Raw genomic sequence first — 27,895 nt, 5'->3', positions numbered from 1 at the left:
GCGATAAGAATATAGAACATTTCGAAGGATGATAAACTGAAGTTCTTGAAGTTTGTGCAGGGGAACTTTAATTTCCGGACGAGCAAATACGCACAACCCAGTGGTGGGAAGGTCAGTACCTTATGTGTTGCGGCCAATGCGGTAAGGTGACTCGCACATTCTAGCCCCCAGCTGGCTTACCTTCCTATACTACACACGGTCCCCAGGCCAGATTTAGCCTGTGATGGACTGAACACCAGGAATGGTTTTCACGGTGTTTGTTTGTTGGATTGTGGTAAATTATACCAAACATAACATTTACCATTTTAAAGTATACCATTCAGTGGCATTAAGTACATTCACAAAGTGCCACTGTGTGCTAATTTATCTTGGAAGTTACCTCATCTTCAAGGTGACTCAGGTGGGCAGGTAGAAAAGGAGGGGAATGTTTTCGACCCAGAGGTAATAATTCAGAATTCTAATCTCAGTTAATTCCGTGTGTATGCTGAGTAAGTCACTTCATTGAGAGCTGCTCCCCTTTCTTCCAGCCAACATTATGCTCTTGAAAAAACAAAGTGCTCAAATTAGAATGCTTGCTTTATTGCTATTCGTGTGTGCTCTCTATTTTCCCACACAGCCGCGCGGGTGAGTAATCATGACATCACCACACACACACACACACACACACACACACACTCCTTATATGAACTCTGCTACAGGAATGCACATGATGTTCAGACCCCTGCTTTTTTTTCCCTATATGATTAATCTCTCTATTATTAGAGATTTTCTTCCTGACTTGAATATACTGGTCCTATCGAGAGAATAACATTTCTTAACATTTCTCTCCCATGGTTCCCTCTCCCATAAAAAGGAAATGTTTCCAGTCTTGCTCCATGTGAGAGAAGCTGGGAGAGGGAAATGACAGAGAAATGAAGAAACTAATGTAAAATAGAATAGAGGGGAAAACAGCACACACACTTCCTAACAGCTGACAAGATGACTCTCGAAGTCAGAACAGATGAAATAAGACCCAGAAAGTCGATAACTAGTCCTACTGGTAGGGAAAATAAGAGGTCTGTCAGAGAAAAGCACGTTCTTGCAGAGGTGAGAAGGGGGTTTACTCTTGAAGTCCATACCCAGGAGACCCTGTCACTTGGGCCCTTGTGTTTTGTAGGCAAAGAACAGCCTGTGCAATCGCTTCTGCCCCAGCCAGCTCGTAACAGGCAACACCAGACATCTGAGAGATAATTAGCTGCTTGCCCTTCATTTTCAGCCTACAACTAGACAATCGTGGGTGCAATTATTTGTGTGTACCGATAGATAAAGAACTACCCGCCTTGTGAAAGGGAAAGAGATAGAAGCGGGGCCCTCTTTTAATAAGTCAGTGTTTAAAATCCAAGCACGCATGTAATTTGATTAGAGGAAGGACACCCCTGGCTTCTTTGAAATTACATTTTTATACTTTAGCAAGTGCTTTCCCTGGCCCATCTGTGGGCCTCACCACAGCATCATTAGCATGGTACAATCATAATTAAACCCTTCGTGAGAAAGGCCCCATCACAGCCAGACCGGCCGTGGAGCCCACCAGACCACAGAGGTACCCGACAGCCAACACACAAATGGCACAAATAAAATGCCCAAAGGTCGAAGGATGAAAGTTATTGCATCTTGCTGGAATTGTAAAGACATCCACCAAAGGGCGTCCAGCGCAGGGCTGGACACTTGGAAGGTACGCGGCGCAGCGAGTGTTTCCTGAGCCGAAGCTCCCTTCAGGCCTGCACAGCACTGAGAGCATGCCCTTACTTGAGCCCTTCGTGCTCTGTGTTGGTCCCTCTCCCTCAGGGTCTTGCGAGCTACGGTGGGGACAGGCCCGTGCTATTTTCCTCTTCTAGTTTCCTCAGCTTATTTCTGTCCCTGGCGGCAGAAAGCAAATTCACACTAGCTTCGATCCAACAAAAGGAAACAAAATGAGTGGCCAACGGAGGCAGGGCTCTTGGCAGGGCTCTGTTTCTTGCTTCCAGGCTCTTCCAGTAAACGGGCCTCCTCCACTTTGCTGCCAGTGGCCGTCCGCCATGTACAAGCTACTGGCTCTTCAGTCAGCCTGCAGAGGCTTCAGTCCGGGCCTACCACTTACCTAGAAAGGTTCCTTAACTGCTGTCAGGAGTTTCTATCTCTGTAAATGGGGAAAATAGTAGCAATACCTACTGTATTGGGTTATTGTAAAGATGAAGTGAGTAATAGATGTAAGGAAGTCACATAGAATGTGCTCAATACATGTAAACTGTGTTAGTGATTCTTGTTGCCTTTAATGGAGGAGGCAGGGAGACAGATATGACAACAGACAATTCTAGGCTTATTAAACACCCTACCTTAGTGACCCCAAAAGAAAGAGGGAACAGTTCCATCTCCGCATCTGTAGAAACAATCTGGGGGAGGGACTCTGATTAACCAAGTCTTCTTGACGGTTTACTGGATTGCAGGCACATCATAGGTCATTCTGTGCATTACCTCCATTAATTTTCACCATGATATAGGTGCCATTTTTATCCTCATTTTACAGATGAGCGAACTGAGTCTTCCAGACATTTAATAGAGAGTGTGCAGAGATGGGCCACCTTTTTCTGTAAAGAACTGGATAGTAACTATTTCAGGCTCAGCAAGCCATCTGGTCTCCATCACAGCTACTCGACTGTGTCGGAGCATGAAAGAAGCAGCACACAATATGTAAACAAAAGAACATGGTTGTATTCAAATAAAACTTTTCATCAAAATTCAAATTTTATAATATTCATGTGTCAGGAAATACTATTCTTTTGATTCTTTTTCCCAATCATTTAAAAATATAAAAACCATTCTGAGCTCATGGGCCGTACAAAAATAGGCAGCAGGCTGGATTTGGTCCTTGGGCTGTTGTTTGCTGACATTTGAGTCATTTGCCCAAAGCCACACAGCTAAAAATGGTGGATCTCAGCCTTAGGTCCAAGCAGCGTGACTCTGGAGTTCACACACTTAAACACATCAGCCTCTCATTGTGTAAAAATGTATTATTGATGAAGAATTGAGTCAATGAGACTGGAAGGAAATACTTAAGACTTTGCAATAAGCAACAGATACTACTGGACAGGCTCTCAGTGGAATGCCAGAACCTTCAAGGATGTGGCTTGGCCATTTTATACTCTCTCTCTTGGAGCAAGCTGATAGTATTGTGAATAATTCTTGACTATAGACGTGCAGATAAATTCTATCTGGCGGAGGAACAACCCTCTTCCCACCGTGGAAAAGTCAGTTTTGTGTCCACTTGTAGATTCTTTTCAATATCTCTCATCTCTTAATATGTCTGTTCTTTGGATTCTCCTTTGAGCTGGTTGTAACATCTGCCTGGTTCCCTCAGTAAATCATGAGTTAAAATGAAATCTTTAACCCATATTTATTTGCTAATTTGAATGAGGGTCAAGAGTCTACCTTGTTTGAAAATTATCCTTTAGCAGTTTTGGAGGCCTTCCAGGAGGTGCCCAATACACTCCCCTGACAGCTGGGTAAACTCCCCCAACAGAAATGGCACATCTCTGTGCAGTGTAAATCCAAGCACATCTTTTCTTGAGTTCTAGAGGTAAATTAAAGCAGCAGTAGAACTCTGCATGCTTCCTGGTTTTCCAATTTTAATTTGATCTCTACTCATTTTGTGTTTTGATTTGTTTACAGCCAACAGGTTTTTCCCTGGTGGTGACAGCATGACTGGGAATTTAGTTTATGTAGTGATGTGGTAAAGGGATTATTGGATTATAGAGATCTATTCTCTGTTAGGTGGCTTGTTAGTCTTTTTTATGTTTGTCTATTTGACTACTTTCTGCTAAGTCAGAGACAGAAAGGGAGAAATTTGAAGATGCTAGGCTGCTGGTTGTGAAGATAAGGCAAGGGGCCACAGGCCACAGAATGCAGGTGGCCTCTAGAAACTGGAGAAGGCAACGAAATACATCCTCTCCTAGATCTTCAGAAGGAATGCAGCCTCTGGATTTTGCTCATAAGATCCTTTTCAGACTTCTCAACTTCAGAACCATAAGATCATAAATTTATGTTATTTTAAGCCACAAAATTTGTGATAATTTATTACAGCAACAATAGGACACTGATACAGATTCTTTAAGAATAGATCCTTCTTTCTCAGGATATAATTGGGGAAATCTATTATGAGGCCTTCAAAGCCATTTTTGAGAACGATGCTCATTTAATCAGATATTGCAAGCATTTTTAAGGAAAAGGAAAGACAATAAGGAAAAATTTAAGACTTTGAAATAAGAAAAGACACCACTGGAGATTCTTTCAACAAAACGCTGGAGCCACCAGAGACTCTCTGGCTCTATAGGGATGTGCACTTTGTTTTGACTAAGCTATTTTACAACTCTGTAAGTTCTAGAAAATCGAGAGTAATACAAATAATTTTTGTCCAAAGACATGCAAAGAAATTCTATCCAGTGATGGAACGACAAAAGCCAGGTCTGCGTCTATTTGCAAATTCATTTCAATATTCCTGATCTAGAAATAAGTCTGCTTATTGGATTCTTCTTTGAATCACTTGTAACATCTGCCTGATTCCTTCAGTAAATGATGAGTTAAATGGAATCTTTAATGTATATTCATTCCATATCTGAAAGTCGTAATTTTATCTTTTTTTAAGATTTTATTTATTTATTTATTTGAGGGAGAAAGTGGGAGAATGAGTGGGGGATGGGCAGAGGGAAAGGGAGAAGCAGACTTCCCGCTGACCAGGGAGCCCAACACGGGACTCAATCCCAGGACCCTGGGATCATGACCTGAGTCAAAGGCAGACGCCTAACCGACTGAGCCACCCAGGCGCCCCATAATTTTATCTCTTTTGAAAATTATCCTTTTCTAAGATTCTGCTATTATTAATATTCTTATATATGTTCCTTTAGGGAAACTCAGTATTTTGTGCAGTCCATTTTATGGCCAGATAGCTCTAATTATTAAAAACATACTGCTAGACGCCCGGAGCCAGCGCGGTACACCAGGGGTTGGAAAAACCACGCTAGGCAAAGAACTTGCATCAAGATCAGGACTGAAATACATTAATGTGGGTGATTTAGCTCGAGAAGTCTAATCAACGGATATCATGGAGTCTGGCAAGATGGCTTCTCCCAAGAGCATGCCGAAAGATGCACAGATGATGGCACAAATCCTGAAGGATATGGGGATTACAGAATATGAGCCAAGAGTTATAAATCAGATGTTGGAGTTTGCCTTCCGATATGTGACCACAATTCTAGATGATGCAAAAATTTATTCAAGCCATGCTAAGAAAGCCACTGTTGATGCAGATGATGTGCAATTGGCCATCCAGTGTCGTGCTGATCAGTCTTTTACCTCTCCTCCCCCAAGAGATTTTTTATTAGATATTGCAAGGCAAAGAAATCAAACTCCTTTGCCATTAATCAAGCCATATTCAGGCCCCAGGTTGCCACCTGATAGATACTGCTTGACTGCTCCAAACTATAGACTTAAATCTTTACAAAAAAAGGCATCTACTTCTGCGGGAAGAATAACAGTTCCACGGTTAAGTGTTGGTTCAGTTACTAGCAGACCAAGTACTCCCACACTTGGCACACCAACCCCACAAACCATGTCTGTGTCAACTAAAGTAGGGACTCCAATGTCCCTCACAGGGCAAAGGTTTACAGTACAGATGCCCACTTCACAGTCCCCAACTGTAAAAGCATCAATTCCTGCAACATCCGCAGTTCAGAATGTTCTGATTAATCCATCATTAATTGGGTCTAAAAACATTCTTATTACCACTAACATGGTGTCATCACAAAATACTGCCAATGAATCATCAAATGCATTGAAAAGAAAACGAGAAGATGATGACGATGACGATGATGATGACGATGATGACTATGACAATTTGTAATCTAGCCTTGATGCTTGTAACATGTATACTTGGTCTTGAAACCATTGTACTGAGATTAAACATGCATGCTGGGTATTTTCAAGTTGTGTTGTAGAAAACTTAACTGGCATTTAATGAGTAAATATGGTTATCCTTTCCACTTGAGATGTTGGGTTTTCTTTAATAGGATTAGTAATGGTTATTCATCAGCCTTTAAGTGTAAAAATAAAATTGTTCATCAATTTGAAAAAAAAATACTTCATCTATTAACTCAAAATTAGCATCCCTCTAATTTCACTTATTTATTCCATTTTTGCCCCAAGAGTTAAATAAGATAGTCTTAAAGATCTTTTTATTTTTTTAAGATTTTATTTATGTATGTGAGAGAGAGAGAGCATGAGCAGGGGGCAGAGGCAGAGGGAGAAGCAGGCTCCCCGCTGAGCAGGAAGGCCGACAAGGGACTGGGTTCCAGGACCCTGGGATCATGACCTGAGCCGCAAGCAGATGCTTAACCGACTGAGCCACCCAGGTGCCCAGATATGCCTTTTTAGAATATTTAAAGATATGTGTCCATCTGGGCTCTGAGGCCCATTTCTCTGCCCCAGAATTTATCACTCCCCTGTCCTTTCTTTCCTGACCAGTCACTTAATTCATTTGCTTCTTTCTGGTTGCCATCCCTCTTGTCATTCAAAAAGTAAATTTTTTTAAAAGATTTTATTTATTTATTTGAGAGAGAGAGCAGAGTGAGAGTGAGAGAGCACAAGCAGGGCCAGGGGCAGAGGGAGAAGCAGATTCCCCACCGAGCAGGGAGCCTGACGCGTGGCTGGATCCCAGGACTCTGGGATCATGACCTGGGCGGAAGGCAGACACTTAACTGCTGAGCCACCCAGGTGCCCCCCAAAAGTAATTTTTTTGGCAAAAGCCTGGAGAATTAGGAAAAGGCTTTCCATACCACCCTCTTCCAACAACATATGTATACGCACACACTCATTCACACACTCTTAAAAGAGTTCTCGCCAGGGACACCTGGGTGGCTCAAATGATTAAGCATCTGCTTTCAGCCTAGGCCGTGATCCCAGGGTCCTGGGATCGAGCCCCACATTGGTCTCTTTGCTCAGCATGGAGCCTGCTTCTCCCTCTGCCCTTCCCCCTGCTCGTGCTCTCTCTCGATCTCTCTCTCTCTCTGACAAATAAATAAAATCTTAAAAAAAAAAAAAAAAAGAGTTCTAGCCACTACAGGGACAATGATAAAACAGCAAAATTCAGGACATATTAGAAATACAAGTCATGGGGTGCCTGGATGGCTCAGTCAGTTGAATATCCAACTCTTGATTTCAGCTCAGGTCATGTTCTCAGGGTCATGAGATTTAGCCCCGTGACAGTCTCCAAGCTCAGTGTGGAGTGGCCCATTGCACACTCTCCTAGTTTTCCTAGTTCTTGTCCTGCCAATCAGTCCCCACCCAGTGTGTTTGGATTTGACACCAGGCTAACCACAGAGACTGTCGCCCAAGGGAGTCTATTGTGGACCAATCGTCACACTGGCCTTTGTCTATTGAAATGCTTTGTTTTTGGGTGCCTGGGTGGCTCAGTTGGTTAAGCACCTGCCTTCACCTCAGGTCATGATCCTGGAGTCCTAAGATAGAGTCCTGCATGGGGCTCCCTACTCAGTGGGGAGTCTGCTTCTCCCTCTGCCCTTCACCCTGATTGTTCTCTCTCTCACTCTGTCTCAAATAAATAAAATCTTTAATAAAAAAAAAAAAGAAAAGAAAAGAAAAAGAAATGCTTTGTTTTACCAGGATCTGCCTCCAAATATGGAACACCCCAGGCGAAGTTATTTCTTATTTCTTAGCCCCTACCCTCAAATGCATTCTGTGAGTTTCAAGGTATCCCGAATTAGTCACCTCCTTGGGCTTACGTAGAATTTTCTGGTTCTTTCTCTGGTCTACGGCAGTGGTTTTCAAAGTGTGGTCCTTGTACCAGCAACATTGACGTCACTTGGAAGCTTCTTCGAAATCGAAATTCTCAGGCCCACCCCCAACCTACTGCATCAGAAACTCTGGGGGTGAAGCCCAGCAACCTGTGTTTTAACAATCCCTCCAGGTAATTCTAATGTAAGTTCAAGTATGAGAACCACCCGCCGATGGCATCTTTACTCAGGAGGCAGAGGTCTGATTCTGCTCCATGGTCCAGTCCAGGGCTGGTGTCCTGGGACTCTGGCCACTTGTCAGAAGCCACACTATGAAGCCTGTTGATCCCTCCTCTGCTTCTCCAGGCCGGCTTTTCCACTTTTTTCTGTTGATAAGCCTTGTCCTGCCTGGACCGCCCACCAGGTTCCTCTTTCTGGCATGAGGATGATCTCAACTTTGGCACAGAGAGCAGAGCTGATGCACACACACCGGAGCAGAAGGAAGTCATTCCTGAACCAGTCTTCCAGCTCTCTGCACATCCTGGAAGGCATTCTCTCCCAACTGTGGCCCTTGTGACACTGTCATATAATAAGAAATATGTATTTGGTCTTCCTCTCTAGTTCCTGGCATAGAACTCCCCAAACCCTTGTAACTTCCTAAGTCCTAAGAGGAGAAAGGAACAGCGTTTGTTATAATATTTAGTTTTTGTCCCCAGTTCCTGAAATAGCTCTGGAGTGTGAAATGTGAAAGGAGCATCTTTTGTGATTCCTAGCAAGCCCCTTCCAACCACAAATGAATTTATGTTAATGAGGCGACTTTTGAAAGGGATGGGGGCTGGTTGCCAGAGGAACCGGCTATGTGATTGATTAGAGGGTTGGAACTTTTAGTCCTACCTTCACACCGCTGCCTCCAAGGAAGGGAGAAGGGGAGAAGTGATTATGGCCAATGATTTAATCAATCATGCATACCTAATGAAACCTCCAAAAAGTCCTAACTGAAGGGGTTGGGACAGGTGGGGAAACGCATCCACATGCTGGGACGGCGGCATGCCTGGAGAGGGCTTGGGAGCTCCGTGCATACCTCACCCTATGAATCTCTTCCGTCTGGCTGTTCCTAAGTTGTATCCTTCATAATAAACTGGTATATGTAAATGTTTCCCTGAGTTCTGTGAGCCACTCTAGCAAATTATCGAACTTCAGGAGAGCCATTAGGAACCTCTGATTTGTAGCCAAGTCGGACAGAGTTGTGGGTAACATGGGGACCCACTACTTGGGATTGGCATCTGAAGGGAGGGCAATCTTGGGACGCCTGGGTGGTTCAGTCTGTTAAGCGTCTGCCTTCGGCTCAGGTCATGATCCCAGGGTCCTGGGATTGAGCCCCACATCGGACTCCCTGCTCATCAGGGAGCCTGCTGCTCCCCCTGGCTTATGCACACTCACTCTCTTTCTCTCTCTCTTTCTGGCAAATACATAAATAAGATATTTTTCAAAAATGAAGGGAGGGCAGTCTTGTGGGACTGAGCCCTTAATCTGTGGGGTCTGACACTATCTCTGGGCAGATAGTGGCTGAATTGAATTGAATTATAGAATACCCAGTTGGTGTTTGCTGAGAATTGGAGAACAGATGGGTGTGAAAAACCCACTATTTGCTGTCTTAAGTACTGTGAGGAGAGAGAGAAATGGAGTTTCATCCGTCCTTTCCCCTCTCAACCCTACAAAATAGGAGCAGTCCTCCAGAACTATCTTTTTAGACTCACTGACAAAATAGCAATACTTTCTTATTATTTTCTGTGTTTTCTGGTTTCCATACAATGTGCATAGATTTTGTTTATATCAGGGGGGGCAGTGATTTTATTTAAAAAAGCAAAACGAAAAATGTTGAGACAATGATCCCAGTTTTGAAAGAAAGAAAGATGTGTGTGTGTGTGTGTGTGTGTAAGACACCGGTGGTGGTCATTGCTGGTGATAGGATTATAGGTAATTTTAGTGGTTTACTTGCCTTCTCATTATTTTCCAACTTTTTACAGAAATGATTGAAGCTAGATACATCATGCATAACATCCTCATATTACTTATTATTTCATGTTACCTAAATGATCCATCAAATTGTAAGGAGATCATGAGTTTCTCACTGTGTTTAAGTCGAACTGACTTGTCTGGGGTCCAGCAGCACATCAAATAATCTTTAAAACACTTATCAGATCCTCAAAAATGAAAGCCTATAGAGCCAAGGATCTGGACCCAAATGCCGGCCCACAGCTGTATTCCCAGGACACTGAACAGCGCCCGATCCTCGATGACACTGAGTAAGTGAACAGAGCACTCAGCAGCCTCTGTTTCCCAGAAGCTGTCCTCTGTTACACTAGCATGGATTTTGCTCTTTTTGGTCCAATTCAGTTGCTTCTAAAGAAGGAAACCTCCCTCCCTGTTTACCATGCAGGACTTAACACAGACGAATGCCTCATCCTTGAAAAAAGTGGTGGAAACTGTATATACTTTATGGTCAGATAAACCTGGCACCAAATCTCAGCCTCCTGCATCTGCTCATTAGGGAAATTCTGCATACATCTATGTACAAAGGCACCAGGAACGGAGGAGCTTACCACCCAGCTGGGTACCTCTCAGGGGTTCTGTTTTCTTCTCTGTCAAATGGAGCTGATAATTACTAGGCAGGGTTGCTCAGAGCCTTAAATCAAGCAGTGCACAGAAAATGCCTGGATGGTTGGCAAACAGCTATTTTTATTCATATTGCTGTTGAATTTAAAGACAAACGACTACCCTATAATGTTTTCTGAAATTGAATTAAAATCAACAAACACTGTCTGAGTCCCTATTTTATTCCAGGCTCTGCACTAGGTAGGGACCTTCAGGATTAGGAAGGGAGGTACAAATCTGTTCCTGTGCTCTTAGAAATCATCACCTATAGCTCTACAAAAGTAATCGTGTTTTCCTTGGCAATATCAGCCTGGGGATAAAAAGTCAAAGGTACAGGGTCACCTGGGTGGCTCAGTCGTTAAGCATCTGCCTTCTGCTCAGGTCATGATCCCAGGGTCCTGGGATCAAGTCCCGCATCGGGCTCCCTGCTCAACGGGGGAGCCTGCTTCTCCCTCTGCCTCTGCCCCTCCCCTGCTTGTACTCATGCAGATGCGTGTGTTCTCTCCCCACTCTCAAATAAATAAATACATAATCTCTTTTAAAAAAAGAAAACCTTTTTCTGATACTCGTTACCGTGGTAAGGAAGGCTTTATTCAAGACCATTGCAATAGAGGTATTGTAATAATTGAAAGATTTAGCTCAACTCCAAATACAGCAGAGATATCTGGGGACTTATAGCCAATGAGCCGAGTGAGGGGTCAGTGGATGGAAAATTGCTAAGAAAAGACGCCAAGGGTGGGATTTAGCAGGATTCTTGCTCCAACAGGGCTGGATGGCTGGGTAGGCCAAAGACTGGACTGGGACCAAGGTTGAGGACTCATCAAAAAGTCTCAGGAAAGGGGTGCCTGGGTGGCTCAGTCAGTTAAGCGTCTGTCTCTTGGTCTCAGTGCAGGTCTTAATCTCAGGGTTGTGAGTTCAAGTCCCATGCTGGACTCCAATCTGGGCTCCATGCTGGGCCTGGAGCCTACTTAAAAAAAAAAAAAATGGCTCAGTGAAGCCTCACTAATTTTTGGTCAAGGAGAGGGGGTGGGGGATGGGTTAGCCTGGTGATGGGTATTAAAGAGGGCACGCATTGAATGGAGCTTTATCATAATGTTGCCTGCTTTAAATGTGGCACTTGGAACTGAACAATGTAGCACAGACAGGACCTGACCAATGCAGGGCCTAGAAGGATTGTGTCTTTGCTTGAGTGGATGTTCTCTCCTATTCACGGTTGACATTAGATTGCTGTGTAGCCATAGCCATTTTGTGCCTGACTTAAAATTAAGATCTCAGGCAAGGAAAGCGTCAGGTGCTTACTCACAAGAACTCTTCTCTTTCCAATCTATCCATCATCTTACTATCCAAATTATCTTCCTCAAATATATACCTGAGCAACTTCCAATTGTCCACTGAGTAAATCTCTCCACCTCAGCATGGCAGATAAGCCATCACAATGAGATCGATTAGTTTGAGTGAATTCCCCCAAATCTGATATCTCAGGTCTAATCCAAACCATCTGCCCTGAAGCCGAGTACTGGGGAGGTGTATGAGGATTCTCCAGAGAAACAGGACCAGTACTATATAGAGAGAGATCTATAGAGGAGATTTTTTTTAATTAAATTTTTTTATTATTTGTGTTAATCACCATACATTACATCATTAGTTTTTGATGTAGTGTTCCATGATTCACTGTTTGCATATAACACCCAGTGCTCCATTCAATACGTGCCCTCTTTAATACCCATCACCAGGCTAACCCATCCCCCACCCCCCTCCCCTCTAGAACCCTCAGTTTGTTTCTCAGAGTCCATAGTCTCTCATGGTTCGTCTCCCCCTCCGCTTTCCCTCCCTATAGAGGAGATTTATTATAAGAACTCATTCATGAGGCGATGGAGGCCAGTAGTCCCATCCTCTGCCGTTTGTTTGCAAGCTGGAGAACCAGGAAAGCTGGTGGTATAATTCAGTCCAAATCCAAAACCCTGTGAATTGGAGAGTTAATGGTGTAAGTTCCTATCTGAGTCCAAAAGCCAAGAACCAGGAACACACATGTCCAAGGGCAGAAGATGGATGGACATCTCAGTTCAAGCAGAAAAAGCTAATTCATCCTTTCTCTGCCTTTTTTTGTTCCATTTGGGGCCCTCCATGGATTGGATGATGCCCACATTGGGAAGGGTCATCTGCTTTACTAAGTTCACCTCTTCAAATGCTAGCCTCTTCTGAAAACACCCTCACAGATAACCCCAGAAACAGTGTTTTACCAGCTATCTGGACAATCCCTTCAGCCCCACCAAATTAACACATAGAATTAACCATCACAGGGGCACCTGGGTGGCTCAGTCATTAAGCGTCTGCCTTCGGCTCAGGTCATGATCCCAGGGTCCTGGGATCGAGTTCCACGTCGGGCTCCCTGCTCGGCGGGAAGCCTGCTTCTCCCTTTCCCACTGCCCCGCTTGTGTTCCTGCTCTCGCTGTGTGTCTCTCTGTCAAATAAATAAATAAAATCTTTAAATAAATAAATAAATAAATAAATAAATAAATAAAAAATAACCATCACAGGAGGGGTGGGTCCTGAGGTGGCTTAAGGGGGTAGGGATGGGCTTCTATCCAAGACCCCAGAGAAATCAGGGCACAGATGCCAAAAGTCACATCATGGAGGGTTGCTAAAACCAAAACCAGTTAAGTGAGTCCTGAGGTGATCCGGTATGCTGGGTAAAGGGAAGTTAAACACTAACTCCCCATGAAGGACGTTTCAGGGAGGGCATTGAGTATATCCATCAAGTCTGGTGGGGGGTAGGTGAGGGGTTCTGGAGATGGAGTTGAGCTCCTACAGTGGCTCCCCCTCATTATGGAAGCATGAGTCTGTGGGCACAGGACAGGTTTCATCACAGGTGCTGTCATCGTTTTGACAGAATGAGACATTGTGAGTCTTTGAGACCATAAAGCTGGAGGTTAGACTTAGAACAGGACAAACAAGGTCTTATCTCATGTGTCACGTCTGTCAGGTCATTGGCTATGGGAGTCCTGGGTTAAGAAAGATTCTGAAGATGCATTTGTTTTTAATAGGATAAAGAATAAGAAACAAGGAACAGAAAAATAGAAAATAAATGAGAAACATAAATACAAATATAAAGCCCAGGGTTAGCTTAGCACTTGGGGATTGGCTGACTAGATAATACAGTAGTCTTCCCCTTATCCGTGGGGGAAACGTTCCAAGACCCCCAGTGGATGCCTGAGGCTGTGGATAGTGCCAAACCTGTTTTTTTCCTTTACATCCACATGTATGATAAAGTCTAATTTATAAATTAGGCACAGTGAGAAAATAACAACAATAAGTAATAATAAAACAGAACAATTATAATCATATACTATAATAAAGGTTATGTGAATGTGGTTTCTCTTTCTCAAAATATGTGATTGCACTGTACTCACTCTTCTTGTGCTGATGTGAGGTGATAAGATGCCCACATGAAGACAGGAGGTGGGGTGAATGACAAAAGCACTCTGACAGAGTTAGGCTACTATTGACCTCTGACCTCACATCAAAGTAGATCTACTACTTCCGTGACTGAAACTGTGAAAAGTGAAACCATGGATGGTGGGGGTAATGGGGGGGGGAGGGGGACTTCTGTACTGTGTTGTCTGGTCAAGCAGAGCATTCACAGGGGCACAAAGTTATCTAAGTCTCTGTCTGCTGATGCGACACCTGGGCAGGAGCGGCTCCATCTTGGGCCTAGTGATTCATTTGCACAGACTGGACAGCAGTGCCAGCCTCCCCTTGTCCCCTCTGTGGTGCTCAGCAGCCCGCTGAACCTGGCCTCACAAGCATGTGTCGTTGTAGGAAGAAATGCCACACCATCCAATGCAGCTACTGTGAGCCACCTGGAGCCTACAGTGGGTGCGGCCTCTGATGGAGGCCAAGGAGAGCTGTGCTTCTCCGAAGTTTCGTGAATATCCTGTGAGGGGCCCACAAGTTTGCTGCCACAGGCCGGGGTGCCTCGGCACCCAGATTGAGAACCATGGCCTAGGTAGCCATTTCATCCCCTTTTATATTAACAGCTCTGTTTTCTCTTTAAAAAATGATTTGCCTGTTTTCTTATTTGAACTTACTGGCCAGTCACTCGACTGGTGGAGTACACTCAGTGAAAAGAGCCAAAAAACGGTAATATTTTGGCTGTTAGAAGAAAATGATGAGAAAAGGATATAAATAACTCAGGAAGTCTTAGAAAATGAGACAAGGAACCACGATCTTACTAAATCATCCAACCCATGTCAAAGTGGGTCCTAAAAGACATTTTTTTTTCCCTTTTGAATCATGGCCAATGTCTGTTGTTTGGTTTTGAGTGACAGCTGGGATTGACTGGAACAGCAGGAGAATTGGTGAGACCACACTCCCAGAGCAAAACGCGGGGCGGGGGTTGCTTTTTTTTTTTTTTTTTTTTTGTCTTTAAAAACCAAGGAAGAGAGAGAAGAACAATGAGAAGAAAGGAAGACGAAATTGTCGCTCCCCTCACATGCGTAGCTTTTTTTTTTTTATTACACATTTGGCAAATATAGTCTCTTGCCTCGAGGCAGTGATGTTTGCATCAAAACTGCTTTAATGCAGGATGTTAAAGAAACAGTGGATGGTCAGAGCCCTGGCGAAAAAGGATGAAAGAATCTTTGGGCTTTCGGGAGTGCCTTCCCTCGGCCTCATTCTGCTCCAGCCTCGGGGAGGTGGCCTCGTCCAGGCCTGCTCAATTCTTTCTTTTGTTCCACTTTAAGCATCTTTATAACCCGGTCCTCTGGGTCCTTTAGGCCAGAAGAAGGTGAAAGCAGAGCGAGGGTCCTTTAGACCAGAAGAAGGTGAAAGCAGAGCCTCACAGCAGGATGGGATTGCTCAGATTGTGCTGAGCTATTAATTCCTGTGCCCTTCAGAAGTAGGGACTGTTGTTTTTAACGCAGGAGGAACCTAACTATCCAAGTGAATGGGGCCCTCCTGGGTGGTTCCTTAAAACTCCGTGAGTCATACAACCAAAAATTGAAAAAACAGATCCTGAGGTCCAGGAGTAAGGGAGCACTTTTTCAGAAACAGGGGTACATTTTTGCTTTTGTTTCCAGATTCCTGAATATAGGTTTCATACTGTAGAAATCTGAGCTGGTGGCAAAAGGAGCAAAACTGAATGTGTTGAGCCCCTTGGTTCACAATCAGCATTTTCTTGTCCAACAAGGAGCAGGGGTAAGATTTTGTTCTCGTCCCCGAGGCGCTGTGTTGACACCAATGTCAGCAATCAACTTGACGTTGATAATTTCCCAAGTGAAGTTAAACACTGCGGGCTTGCACATACGCACTGGCAAGAAAGGAAGTGCTCCCGAGGACAGCCCGTGAGAAGAGCCATTCCCTCAGCCTACAGGGGGGAGAAAGTGTCTCTTTTTGTAAACTACAACAGAAAAAGGCAAGGCATTGTATTTTAAATGACTAATTAGCTATTTCATGCTGCAGCTAAAGCACTTATCTGTTGACAGAATGTACCACTGTAATGGTTTGGTTTAATGATGTTTGGAAAGTTAAAAGTCTACAATGTGAAATATTCAACTCATTTGCACCATCGTTAAGAAGTGAATGAGAGCTGTGGCATTTCAGAGTTGAATGTGGTGCTCTTGCACCCAAAAAGGAACATCCTTTGATCATTTCCCCCAGAGCCCAGGCAGGCCCTGGATTTGGGGCACCAGGAATGACTAGATCAGGGGGATTACTAAAGGTATGGAAATCAAAACTTCTGCCCAAACTGTCTCCTTGTACTTTAGGAACTGTCAATTTCCAAAGCTAACCTGGGGAATAAACATTTTAAAAATGGCAAGGAAGAGGAATGGTTTGCCCTTAACGCCATCATTGAACAAGCCCACCAGCAATGAGGCACTTGAAGAAAGTGGGGAGGTGGACCTGAGGCTTCGAATGGAGTCTAGTTTAGACTTAAATAAGAAAGTTAATTTGGGGGGGCTCATTCTGTTAAGCATCTACCTTCAGCTCAGGTCATGATCCCAGGGTGGGGTCAAGCCCCACATCAGGCTCCCTCCTCAGCGGGAAGCCTGCTTCTCCCCCTGCCTCTCCACCCTGCTTATGTTCTCTCTCTTCCTCCCTCATAAATAAATTAAATTAAATTTTTTAAAGAGAAAGTTAATTTAGGAACAGGGAAAATGGAAAAATAGAGGTTCCGTGGTTTTGAATTCCACCAAAGAAAAGCAACAAAAAAAGAATGTGTGATACAATTATTATCTAAACCGTACAGAATTCTGGGAGTTCATGGAGGAAGCCAGGAATCACAGGTGTTTCCATAAGGCCAAATGGACAGTGACACTGAGTGGTTCCCAGATCCAGTTTGGGAGAGAAAGGAATGAGTGGAGACCTCAGAATCGGGAGCACAGGTGCAGATTGTGTTAACAACAGCAGTAATAGCAACACACACGTTCTTTCCTCCCATGTGACCTTTGAACTGCTCTTCCTTCTACCCCAAATATGCCCACTTTCACAGGGCTGGCTACTTCGAGTCATTCACCCTCCATGAGCTTTCCCCAGCCACTGGTCACTCTCCACCATATCACTCTGCTTTAATGCATTCATGGCTTTTTCCACCACCCAAATTTATCTTATTATTTGAGTATTTGTTAATGGTTTCTCTCCGGTGGTGGTAAATGTGTAACAACTGGCGGTGAGGGAAAGGAAATGAAAGTAAATACATATAACACACAACTTCCAAATGATGATAAAATATGCAATACTTTTTACTGTAAACTCTATATAGTCGATCAATTCTCACAGAATGCCTTTGAGCAGTTTTGCCAAACTCTTGTATCTGTAGCCAAACTATGGTTGCAGTTGAACCATGATGTGACCAAAAGAGTTGCATCCCAATCTGTTCTTTTCCCAATAAAAGTATTGTCATTAAATCTGATGTATCATCTGCTATTAAGTGATTTCTCACCCTCACCCCAATGAGATTTGCTAAATTGGCACCCCTTTTAGCTTCAGCACTAATGGTCGCCACAGCACCAGCCATCATTTCAGATTTTGTGCAGTTGCAAGGATTGGAACATTGTTTATTAATAGCTTGCAAAATTCCTAAAAATGTAATGATCCGCTCTGGGGCGGGGCGGGGGGCGGACGACCAGTACAAGCCCTGTACCTCTCCATCTTGGATGGTACTAAGTTCTATGACAGAATGAAGGATACCTGGCAAACATCAAATACACACAGGTCCTTTCTTAACATAAAACATACTAACATCTTCGTTTGGATTCTCTTAAATCTTTCATGTGAGATTCTAAGTCTTCCTGGGATGGAAAGACTGGCGAGGGTGTGATCATCCCAACTACGGTTGCCCAGCTACTAAGAATGGTAATTACCACCTTCACTATTAGAGGATTCTAATAATCAGATTTTGGTCAGATGTGAGACTTGGAGCTGCAGATATCCCAACCAATTCTTCTCATTGTCAGACTGTCTTTTTATAGATATTGTGTCATGGATTTCAAAATGTTGAAAGGCTTCTTGTCTCCTGACTCACACTGTTTCATTCTGCCTCCTCACAAAGTCTGCAATTTCCATTCAGGCTGGTCACGTGATTGGATGTGGTGTTTCTTTCATTCTTAGGACGTGTAAACTATTAGTTTACTAGAGCTGCCATGACAAAGTACCACAAACTGGGTCACTGAAACAACAGAAACTTACCGTCTCACAGGTCTGGAGGCTAGAAGTCTAAAACCAAGATGTTGTCAGGGTTGGTTCCTTCCAAGGGAGAATCTGTCTTATGCCTTTCTCTTAGCTGCTGAAGGTTTGGTTTGCTGGCAGTCCTTGACATCCCTTGGCTTGTGGACCATCTTCCTGATCTCTGCCTTCAACGTTCACGTTGTATTCTCCCTGAGTATTTGTTTATGTCCAAATTTCTCCTATTAATAAGGACATCAGGCATATTGAAGTAAGAGCCCTCCCTACTCCATCCAGTATGACCTCATCTTAACTAATTACATCTGCAATGACTCTGTTTCCAAGTTCAAATTCTGAGGTCCTGAGGGTTAAGACTTCAACATATGAACTGGAGGAAGGACACAGTCCAATCCAGTAGTGGATTTGTGTGTGTGTTGTGGGGGGGTGATGGTGTCTAACTCTAAAGACCTCTGAACTAGATGGGATCCTAACGCAAGTAAATATATTTTCTGTGTAATAATTAAACATTTTTAAACTTTATGGGATCTTGCATTCTTTCATAGCTTTAGGACCTTACAACTCTTAGAGATATTTAAAGATATTTCACACAGCTTTGTCTGTCTTGTGGCCAAGAACTCAAGAGGTCATTCTTCTGACAACCTGGTTTGAGTCAACAGTGCACAATGCTGAATAACAATGCTGTAAATATACATTATATCTTTGAAAACCCACTCTAAAACCTTTATTCTGTTACTCCCATAATTCCTCTAGAAATTCAACAAAAACAGTTCAGTGATTACTTGCTATTAGTCAATTCTAAGATGAGCATTTTTCCTCAAATTAAAAAAAAATGAGTATAGTTGACACACCATGTTATATTAGTTTCAGGTGTACGACTTAGTTATTTGACAAGTTTTCTACATCATGCTATGCTCAGCACAAGTGTACTGACCATCTGTCCCATTACATCGTTATTATAATATCACTGACTATATTCTTTATGCTGGCCTTTTATTCCCATGACTTATTCATTCCATAACTAGAAGCCCATATCTCCCCGTCCCCTTCACCCATTTTGCCCATCCCCCTTTCTCCCTCCCCCTCCTCTCTCTTTCCTCACATTTTAACATCTCTGAAATCACAATCTGTTTATGATCTTTGGCACGTTGTAGTTTAATTAGCATCATATCTTTTTTCTTTCTGGTGGGATATAAAATAATGATATGATCTTAATGGTGTCTTAGTTTCAGTAAAGTACAATGTTAAGTATCTACTATGTGCAATGTGAGACAGGAGTCCATCAAAATCCTAAAGGAGAACACAGGCAGCAACCTCTTCAACCTCAGCCGCAGCAACTTCTTCCTAGAAACATCGCCAAAGGCAAGGGAAGCAAGGGCAAAAATGAACTATTGGGGTTTCATCAAGATAAAAAGCTTTTGCACAGCAAAAGAAACAGTCCACAAAACAAAAAGACAACCGACAGAATGGGAGAAGATATTTGCAAATGACATATCAGATAAAGGGTTAGTATCCAAAATCTATAAAGAACTTATCAAACTCAACACCCAAAGAACAAATAATCCAGTCAAGAAATGGGCAGAAGACATGAACAGACATTTTTCCAAAGAAGACATCCAAATGGCCAACAGACACATGGAAAAGTGCCCCACATCGCTCGGCATCAGGGAAATCCAAATCAAAACCTCAATGAGATACCACCTCACACCAGTTAGAATGGCTAGAATTAACAAGTCAGGAAACAACAGATGTTGGTGGGGATGCGGAGAAAGGGGAACCCTCTTACACTGTTGGTGGGAATGCAAGCTGGTGCAACCACTCTGGAAAACAGTATGGAGGTTCCTCAAAACGTTGAAAATAGAGCTACTGTACGATCCAGCAATTGCACTATTGGGTATTTACCCCAAAGATACAAATGTAGGGATCTGAAGGGGTATGTGCACCCCAATGTTTATAGCAGCAATGTCCACAATAGCCAAACTGTGGAAAGAGCCAAGATTTCCATCGACAGATGAATGGATAAAGAAGATGTGGTATATATATATATATATATATATATATATATATATATATACACAGTGGAATTATTATGCAGCCATCAAAAGGAATGAGATCTTGCCATTTGCAACGATGTGGATGGAACTGGAGGGTGTTATGCTGAGTGAAATAAGTCACTCAGAGAAAGACATGTAGCATATGACCTCACTGATATGAGAAATTCTTAATCTCAGGAAACAAACTGAGGGTTGCTGGAGTGGTGGGGGGTGGGAGGGATGGGGTGGCTGGGTGATAGACATTGGGGAGGGTATGTGCTATGGTGAGCGCTGTGAATTGTGCAAGACTGTTGAATCACAGACCTGTACCTCTGAAACAAATAATGCAATATATGTTAAAAAAAAAAAAAAAGAAGATAGCAGGAGGGGAAGAATGAAGGCAGTGAGATTGGAGAGGGAGATGAACCATGAGAGACGATGGACTCTGAGAAACAAACTGAGGGTTCTAGTGGGGAGGGGGTGGGGGATGGGTTAGCCTGGGGATGGGTATTAAAGAGGGCACGTTGTGCGTGGAGCACTGGGTGTTATGCACAAACAGTGAATCATGGAACACTACATCAAAACTAATGATGTAATGTATGGTGATTAACATAACAATAAAAAATTAAAGAAAAGAAAAAAAAAGGTAGAAGGAGAATGGTCTATAGAATACCTACAAAAAGAAAAAAAGTACTATGTGCAAACGGTGCTAAATATCTGGAATATATAGAATAGTAATAGCAAAAAGAAGCTGCCTTCACAGTCTTTTAGGAGAGATAAGTAAACAATAAACTTCAGTGTAGTGATTTGGGGCATAGTTTTTCCTGTAGACTCTTGCTATTCACTTACCCACTGCCCTTTTCATTTATATTGCATTGTAATTATTGGTTCTCTTGCCTGTCTTCTCTAGCAACTTGAAGGCAAGTGCCCTATCTTAATTGACCTTATATTCTCAATGCCTAGGACTGCACATAGCACATACATAATCAATGCTAAATGATTCAATAAATGGATTAAGGTCCTCAGAGCCTACGCTGTGTTAGAAAGTCTCACTAAAGAAAACTTAAATTTTAGTCTCAATTGCCTATTCCAACAGGACTTTCAAGCAGGACTGCCCAGAAGGCATATCATTAAGTGGCTTTTTGCTGTAATGGTTCTTGGTAAAAGCTGGAAAAGCAAGGCAAAGTGTAAGGGTTGTTCTGTGGTCTCTTCTGTGGTCTGTGATGGTTGTTCACAGCCAACCATCAACTGGCCTGCAATATCATTCAGAAACGTGGGGGTGTGGAGGGATGTGTGAAACAAGAGCTTCCCTCTATTTTAGGGAGTTCAGACAAAATTAAGTCTAGGTGAGCTTTAACTGGTATTTTGATTGGTAAATAGATGCATGGACCAAGATTAAGATTTATTTATTTATTTAAAAAGATCTTATTTATTTATTTGAGAGAGAGAAAGAGAATGAGAGAGAGTGGTGAGGGGGAGGGGTAGAGGGCGAGGGAGAAGCAGGCTCCCTCCTGGGTTGTGGTGCTGGGCTCATCCCAGGACTCTGGGATCATAACCTGAGCCAAAGGCAGACATTTAACTGACTGAGCCACCTAGGTGCCCCAAGATTAAGATTTAATAATGCAAGTGTAATGTAAGTTAGCCTTGTCAGTTTCCTATTGCTGCATAACAAATTATCACGAGTTTAGCAGCTTAAAACAACACACTTTTATTATCCCAAGGTTCTGTGGGTCAAGAGTCTGAGCATGGATTAGCTGGGTTCTCTACTTAGGATCTCACAAGGCTACAAACAAGGTGTTGGCCAAGCTGTGTTTCCATCCGGAGGTTCAACTGGAGAAGGATCTGCTTCTCAGCTCCCTCAGATTTGTTGGCAGAATTCATCTCCTTGTGGTTGTACGACTGAGGTCCCTGTTTTCTTGCTATAGCCAGGGGTTGCTCTCAGCTCTAAAGGACACCTGCAGTGCCTTGCCGTGTGGCCTTCTCCATAGGCCCTCACAACATGGCTCTGTATTTCAAAGCCAGCAGCAGACAGAGAATCTTTGACCTAAGGGAGAGCGCAGTCTCTTCTAAGGACTTTTATCTGATGAAATCAGGTCCATCCAGGATAATCTCCCTTTCAATTAACTCAAAATCAACTGATTTGGGACCTTAATTATATCTGCGATCTTCATTCCCCTTTGCCATATTCTGTTGGCTAGAAGCAGGTCACAAGTCCCACTCAAACTGAAGGAGAGAGGATTATATACAGTGTGAACGTTAGGGAGTGGGGATCAAGGAAGGGACCCATCTTAGAATTCCGCCTATCTTAGCCTACATAGCTTCTCACTATAATCTCAGGGCAGAACCAGGGGAAAATAATAACCATGAAGTTAACTTCATGGAACTCCAGGGTTGGAAAGGACCGTTCCTTGCCTCTAAGTGAATGAACCTTAACCAGACCTGAAAAATAATGTTTGTACTTTTACAGATCTCCAGGGAAAGGGATTCTATTTGTAATCATTCCTTGTGGATAATAAAGTTAGCCCTTACTAACCTAAACACCTAAACAAACAACTTTATTTTAACATCATTGCACAGGTACTAGGATTGCCAAAAGTGTGGACTATGCAGGTACACGGAGCCGTCTTGAGATCAAAAAAGCCAGTCTTTGTAAAGTAAATGTAGCACAATTTCCCTGAGATCCCTCCAAATATAGAAAGTGTCAATTCAGGAGCTCATACTTTCAGGCACTGCTGGTATCCTTCTTCAGTGATCGGTGGGGCTTTTTTTTTGTTTTGTTTTGTTTTGTTTTGGTATCAAGCAGAAAATGCAAAAGAGGAGACAGTTACCACACACCAAACCCTTGCCACTCCACATGTGATCTGTAGATCAGCAGCATCGACATCACTTGAGAGCTTGTTAAAAATGCAGACTCTTGGGCTACAGTTCAGACCTGTTGAATCAGAATCCTCATTTTAACAAGATCTCCAGGTATTCGCGTGCATGTTAAAGTCTATGAGGTCTGTATTAAACTCACCAGAGCAATGTCCTCAGCCCTTAGCCAAACAGCTCGAGATATCCAGTGTCTCTTAACTGGTCTCTACTTTGCAGGAATTGCTGTCATTTTATTATTTGTTGTTGTTGTGATTCTATCATTTATTTACTTATTTCTCAGCTTTATTGAGATCTAATTTACATTTAACACTCTATAAGTTTAGGGTACACAATGTAATGATTCGATATAAGTATGCATTGCAAAATTATTACCACAGTAAAGTTAGTTTACACATCTCTCATCTCACATGCTTACATTTTTTTGTGTGATGAGAACTTTGAAAATCTACTCTCTTAGCAACTTTCAAATATACAATAAAGTATTGTTAACTATAGATACTGTGCTGTATATGACTTCCCCAGAACTTATTCATCTTACAATTGGAAGCTTGTACCCTTTGACTACCTTCACCCATTTTCCCCTTCTCCCACACCAAGCATTTTAAACATAATCCAAAATCATTGCTCTGACTACTATTTCACTTTGCTGACAGAGATACGGAATCTGATCTATTAACAGTTTCTCTGTAAGATGAGAGACTACATTATTAGGATTTTGCTGACTTATTTTTTAAAGGTTGCATTTATGACCTGTTTGTTAGAAAACAGTTCAGTTAGGAACTTATATGGACATACTTGGTTGCATTCCAAAACCAATTTGGGGGGTGCCTGGGTGGCTCAATCTGTTAAGCCTTTGGCTCAGGTCATAATCCTGGGGTCCTGGGATAGAGCCCCTGCTCAGCAGCGAGTCTGCTTCTCCCTCTGCCTCTGTGTGCTCACTCACTCTCTCTCTCTATCTCTCTTTCTCTCTCAAATAAATAAATCCTTACCCCCCCCAAAAAATTTGGTGGTGTGGCAATGACCAAAATATCAATATCCCTAATTTGTATTATATGTAGAACACGCATATATATATCTGACTTTTTGCTTCATCAAAGGCTATATGAGACTCCAGCAAACTTCCAGGGAAACTTGTCATCTTCACATGTAGATCCTTTCTAGGGTCTACTACAGTATTTTGTAGCAGAAGCTGAATTAGTAAGGGCACGAGCTTGGAAGACAGGGCTGTGGCTACATGTGTGTGTGAGAAGGAAGCAGGTGGGAAAAGAGAACAGGAAAAGGGGGTTTTGTTTGTTTCTCCGTAAGCCAGGTGTCATGGGTCCTTGTGAGCAGTCTCTTCACCAGCTTTGGAAACAGGGCTCAGGTTACATTACAACTGCATCAACCACAGGCTCCTCACAAATCTCCAGAAGACAATGTCAGTCTTACTAGAGATTTTGTGGAAGACGAAGCGAAGGCTGACATTGCCTCTTAGACTGCAAACAATCAAATACAATTCCCCATTAGACCTTTCTGTTATCTCCCAGCTCTAGGCTGCCCTACAAAGTCTCCCCCAATGTATTTTCCTCTCATACCCCTAGCTTTTCCATCTCCTCCACCCCTTAATATTCATCCTTTCCTATGAGAACAATGTGGCCCTGTCTCAAATCTTTCCATTTTGGATAACTGCACATTTCTTAATAGTCTCTTTAAGAAAGATCATTTCACTTTGCACCCAGGAAACAAATGATCCTCTAGTTATGGGGCTCGATCCTCCTTACGGGGCTGTGAGGATTATGAATAATAAATGGCCTACAGTTTAACCTAGTGGTTCAGGGTTTGGGCCTGGGGTCAAGGTTCTCCTTATATAAATTACTCAACCCCGCTAAGCCTCACTTTCTTGATATGTAAAATGAAGTGTGGGCTCTGAACAACACAGGCTGTGTCTTGAATAATAAAAGTAATGTCTACCTTATGCATTTGGGGAAAATAATATCAGACATCATATGAAAAGGACTTCCCCAATCCCAGTGCCTGGCACAAATAATAAGTGGGTTATAATAGCAGTTGTTAAATAATTCCCAAACTCAATCATTCCAAGTAAATGAGGGTCTACCAAAATAACTCCTAAGTACTCTTTCAACGAGCATCTATTTAATGACTACTGAATGCATAGTACTGTAAAAACAAAATAAGAAAAAAGGAAATAGGAGATAAATAAGCATCTAATGAGAGCCAGCTATCTACCAGGCACTTTACATTTATCATCTTATTTATTCCTTCAAATAATGTAATGAGAGAGATTTGTATCCCCACTTCTACGAATAATGGGACAGAGCTTTGAGAGTTTCTATAGCTTGCCCAAAAGGCACAGATCTGAGTTCGTACCCAGGTCTGTGCGGCTCCAGAGCCCTGGCCCTTCTATAAATTGCAGTGCCTCAAAAGTAGAATATATGAGGGGTGCCTGGGTGGCACTACCAGTTCAGCATCCAACTCTTGGTTTCAGCTCAGGCCATGATCTCAGGATCTTGGGATTGAGCCCCACACCGGGTTTGTATTCATCATGGAGTCTGCTTAAGACTCTCTCTCCCTCTCCCTTTTGTCCTTCCCCACTGCACACACACACACTCTCTCTCTCTCAAATAAATATATAAATAAATAAATATTTTATTTTTATTCATTTTTTTAAAGATTTTATTTATTTATTTGACACAGAGAGAGCACAAGCAGGGGGAGCTGCAGGCAGCGGGAGAGGGAGAAGCAGGCTCCCCACTGAGCAGGGAGCCTGATGCAGGGCTCGATCCCAGGACCCTGGGATCATGACCTGAGCCAAAGGCAGACGCTTAACCGACTGAGCCACCCAGATGCCCCTAAATAAATCTTTTTTTTTAAGTAGAATATATGACCAAATCTTAAATTCTAAAGACGAAAAGAGAAGGGTTAAATGAATAGAAAAGGGAGCAGAGAGAAATATAGGAAGTAGGAAGACAGAAAGGAGAATCAGATGTTGAGAGCAGGATGAGAATGGCAGGAGGGAGCTGGGAGGGTGACTCCTCCACTCACACTGACAACAGCCGCTCATGGAGAGCCAGCACCCTGCACTCACCCTTGTCACCTTAGGTGATGTGTGAACTAGATCCAGGAGGAAATGCATCACTTCTGCGGCTTACCAACAACTTCAGCTAGTGACAAATGATCTCACCCTCTCCTTTGAGAGGTTCAAACAGAAGTACTTTAAACTTCTATGTACAATTTAATCCTCTGCCTTATTTACAATTTAATTTTGTACTACCCAATAACTGTCTCATATGGGCTCATCTCATTCCCATCACCAGACTATGAAACACTCAGTGCCTGTACCTTGGTTTACTATTCTGTAAGAAGATGGTCATGGATGAAAACACATTACTAAATCTTATGAAACCTTTCTAAGAAGAAACTGGAAAACAGAGCTTGGGATAGAAGAGAGTTATTTTGAGTGTAAACAACAGAACAGAGAGCCCAGACATAAACCTATGCATCCAGGGTCAACTAATTTTTTACAAGGGTGCAAGTACACATAGTTAAAAAAGGGTTCAAGTAATGGTTTGGGGAAAACTGGATATCCACATGCAAAAGAATGAAACTGGACCCCTATCTTATACCACTTACAAGTATTAACTCAAAATGGATCATAGATTTCAGTGTAAGACCTGAAACGGCAAAACTCCTGGAAGAAGACATAGTGGAAAAATCTTGGCAACGGTTTCTTGGATAAGACACCAAAAGCCCAGGCCACAAAAACTAAAATAAACAAGAAGGGACTGCATTCAACTAAAGAGCTGCTTCAAAGCAAGCAGTCAATAAATTGAAAAGTCAACTTACAGAATGGGAGAAAATATTCACAAACCACCTATCTGATAAGGGGTTAATATCCAAAATATATAAAGAACTCATACAACTCAATAGCAAAAAAGCAAACAATCCAATTAAAAACTAGAGAAGGAACTGCAGAGACATTTTTCCAAAGAAGACAAATGAAAAGATCCTCAACATCAGTAATCATTAGGGAAATGCAAATCAAAATCACAATGAGGTATCACCTCACACCTGTTAGGATGGCTATTATTAAAAAAGATAAGAGATAATAAATGTTGGTGAGGATGTGGAAAAAAGGTAACCCCTAAACAATGGAATATAAAATGTTATAGCCATTATGGAAAACAGTTTTCAAATATTAAAAATAGAACTACCATATGATCAAGCAATCCCACTTCTGGGTATATATATACGAAGGAATTGAAAGCAGTATCTCGAAGAGATATCTGCACATCCATATTCACTGCAACATTATTCACAACAGCCAAGATAAGGAAACAACCTATGCCCGTCAGTGGATGAATGGATAGAATCGATGCAAAACACACACGCACACACGCACACGCACACGCACAGTGAAATATTAGCCATGAAAAAGAAGAAACCCTGTCACTTGCAACAATATGGGTGGACCTTGAGGGCATCATGCTAAGTGAAATAAGTCAGGCAGAGAAAGACAAATACTATATGATCTCACTCATATGTGGAATCTAAAAAAGCCAAACTTACAAAAACAGTGAGTAGAATAGTGGTTCCCAGGGGCTACGGGGGGTGGATGGGAGATTGAGGAGATGTTGTTTAAGGGAACAAACTTACAACTAGAAGATAGTAAGTTCTGGAGATCTAATGCACAGCATGGTGATTATAGTTAACGCTATTATATTATAAACCTCAAAGTTGATAAGAGCCTAGATCTTAATTGTTCTCACCACAAAAAAGGATTGATAATTATGTGATGTAATAGAGGAGTTAGCTAATGATAGGATGGTAATCACAGTATAAACCAACACATTGTACACT

General features: G+C 42.5%; 2 protein-coding genes across 3 annotated transcripts in view; both read left to right on the top strand.

The window, feature by feature from the left end:
* The first annotated feature begins 30 nt into the window (after positions 1-30).
* Positions 31-10,562, top strand: LOC114214946 (transcription initiation factor TFIID subunit 9-like). Of its 2 annotated transcripts, none has more exons than XM_028110824.2 (2): positions 31-111; positions 4,917-10,562. In XM_028110824.2, the coding sequence occupies exon 2, from the start codon at positions 5,114-5,116 to the stop codon at positions 5,909-5,911; it is 798 nt and encodes a 265-aa protein (XP_027966625.1). In that variant the 5' UTR covers positions 31-111; positions 4,917-5,113; the 3' UTR covers positions 5,912-10,562. The 2 variants fall into 2 exon arrangements, with proteins under 2 accessions (XP_027966625.1, XP_087881392.1); XM_088025266.1 differs by having other exon boundaries at positions 37-111; positions 3,685-10,562.
* CPM (carboxypeptidase M) overlaps positions 35-27,895 on the top strand; it is a 133,802-nt gene continuing 105,941 nt past the window's right edge. The window contains exon 1 of the mRNA XM_028110821.1: positions 35-111. The gene's annotated coding sequence lies outside the window, so the exon portion shown is untranslated. The remainder of the gene's footprint in view (positions 112-27,895) is intronic.

Source organism: Eumetopias jubatus, unplaced genomic scaffold, assembly GCF_037043125.1.
Source record: "Eumetopias jubatus isolate StellerSeaLion01/CBP00866 unplaced genomic scaffold, mEumJub1_p1.0 scaffold_8, whole genome shotgun sequence".
NCBI lineage: Eukaryota > Metazoa > Chordata > Mammalia > Carnivora > Otariidae > Eumetopias > Eumetopias jubatus.
This window is presented reverse-complemented; position numbering and strand designations above follow the sequence as displayed.

Bases quoted from the DNA above. Each gene is read 5' to 3' on its own strand.
- LOC114214946 (XM_028110824.2), top strand. From the start codon at position 5,114: ATGGAGTCTGGCAAGATGGCTTCTCCCAAGAGCATGCCGAAAGATGCA.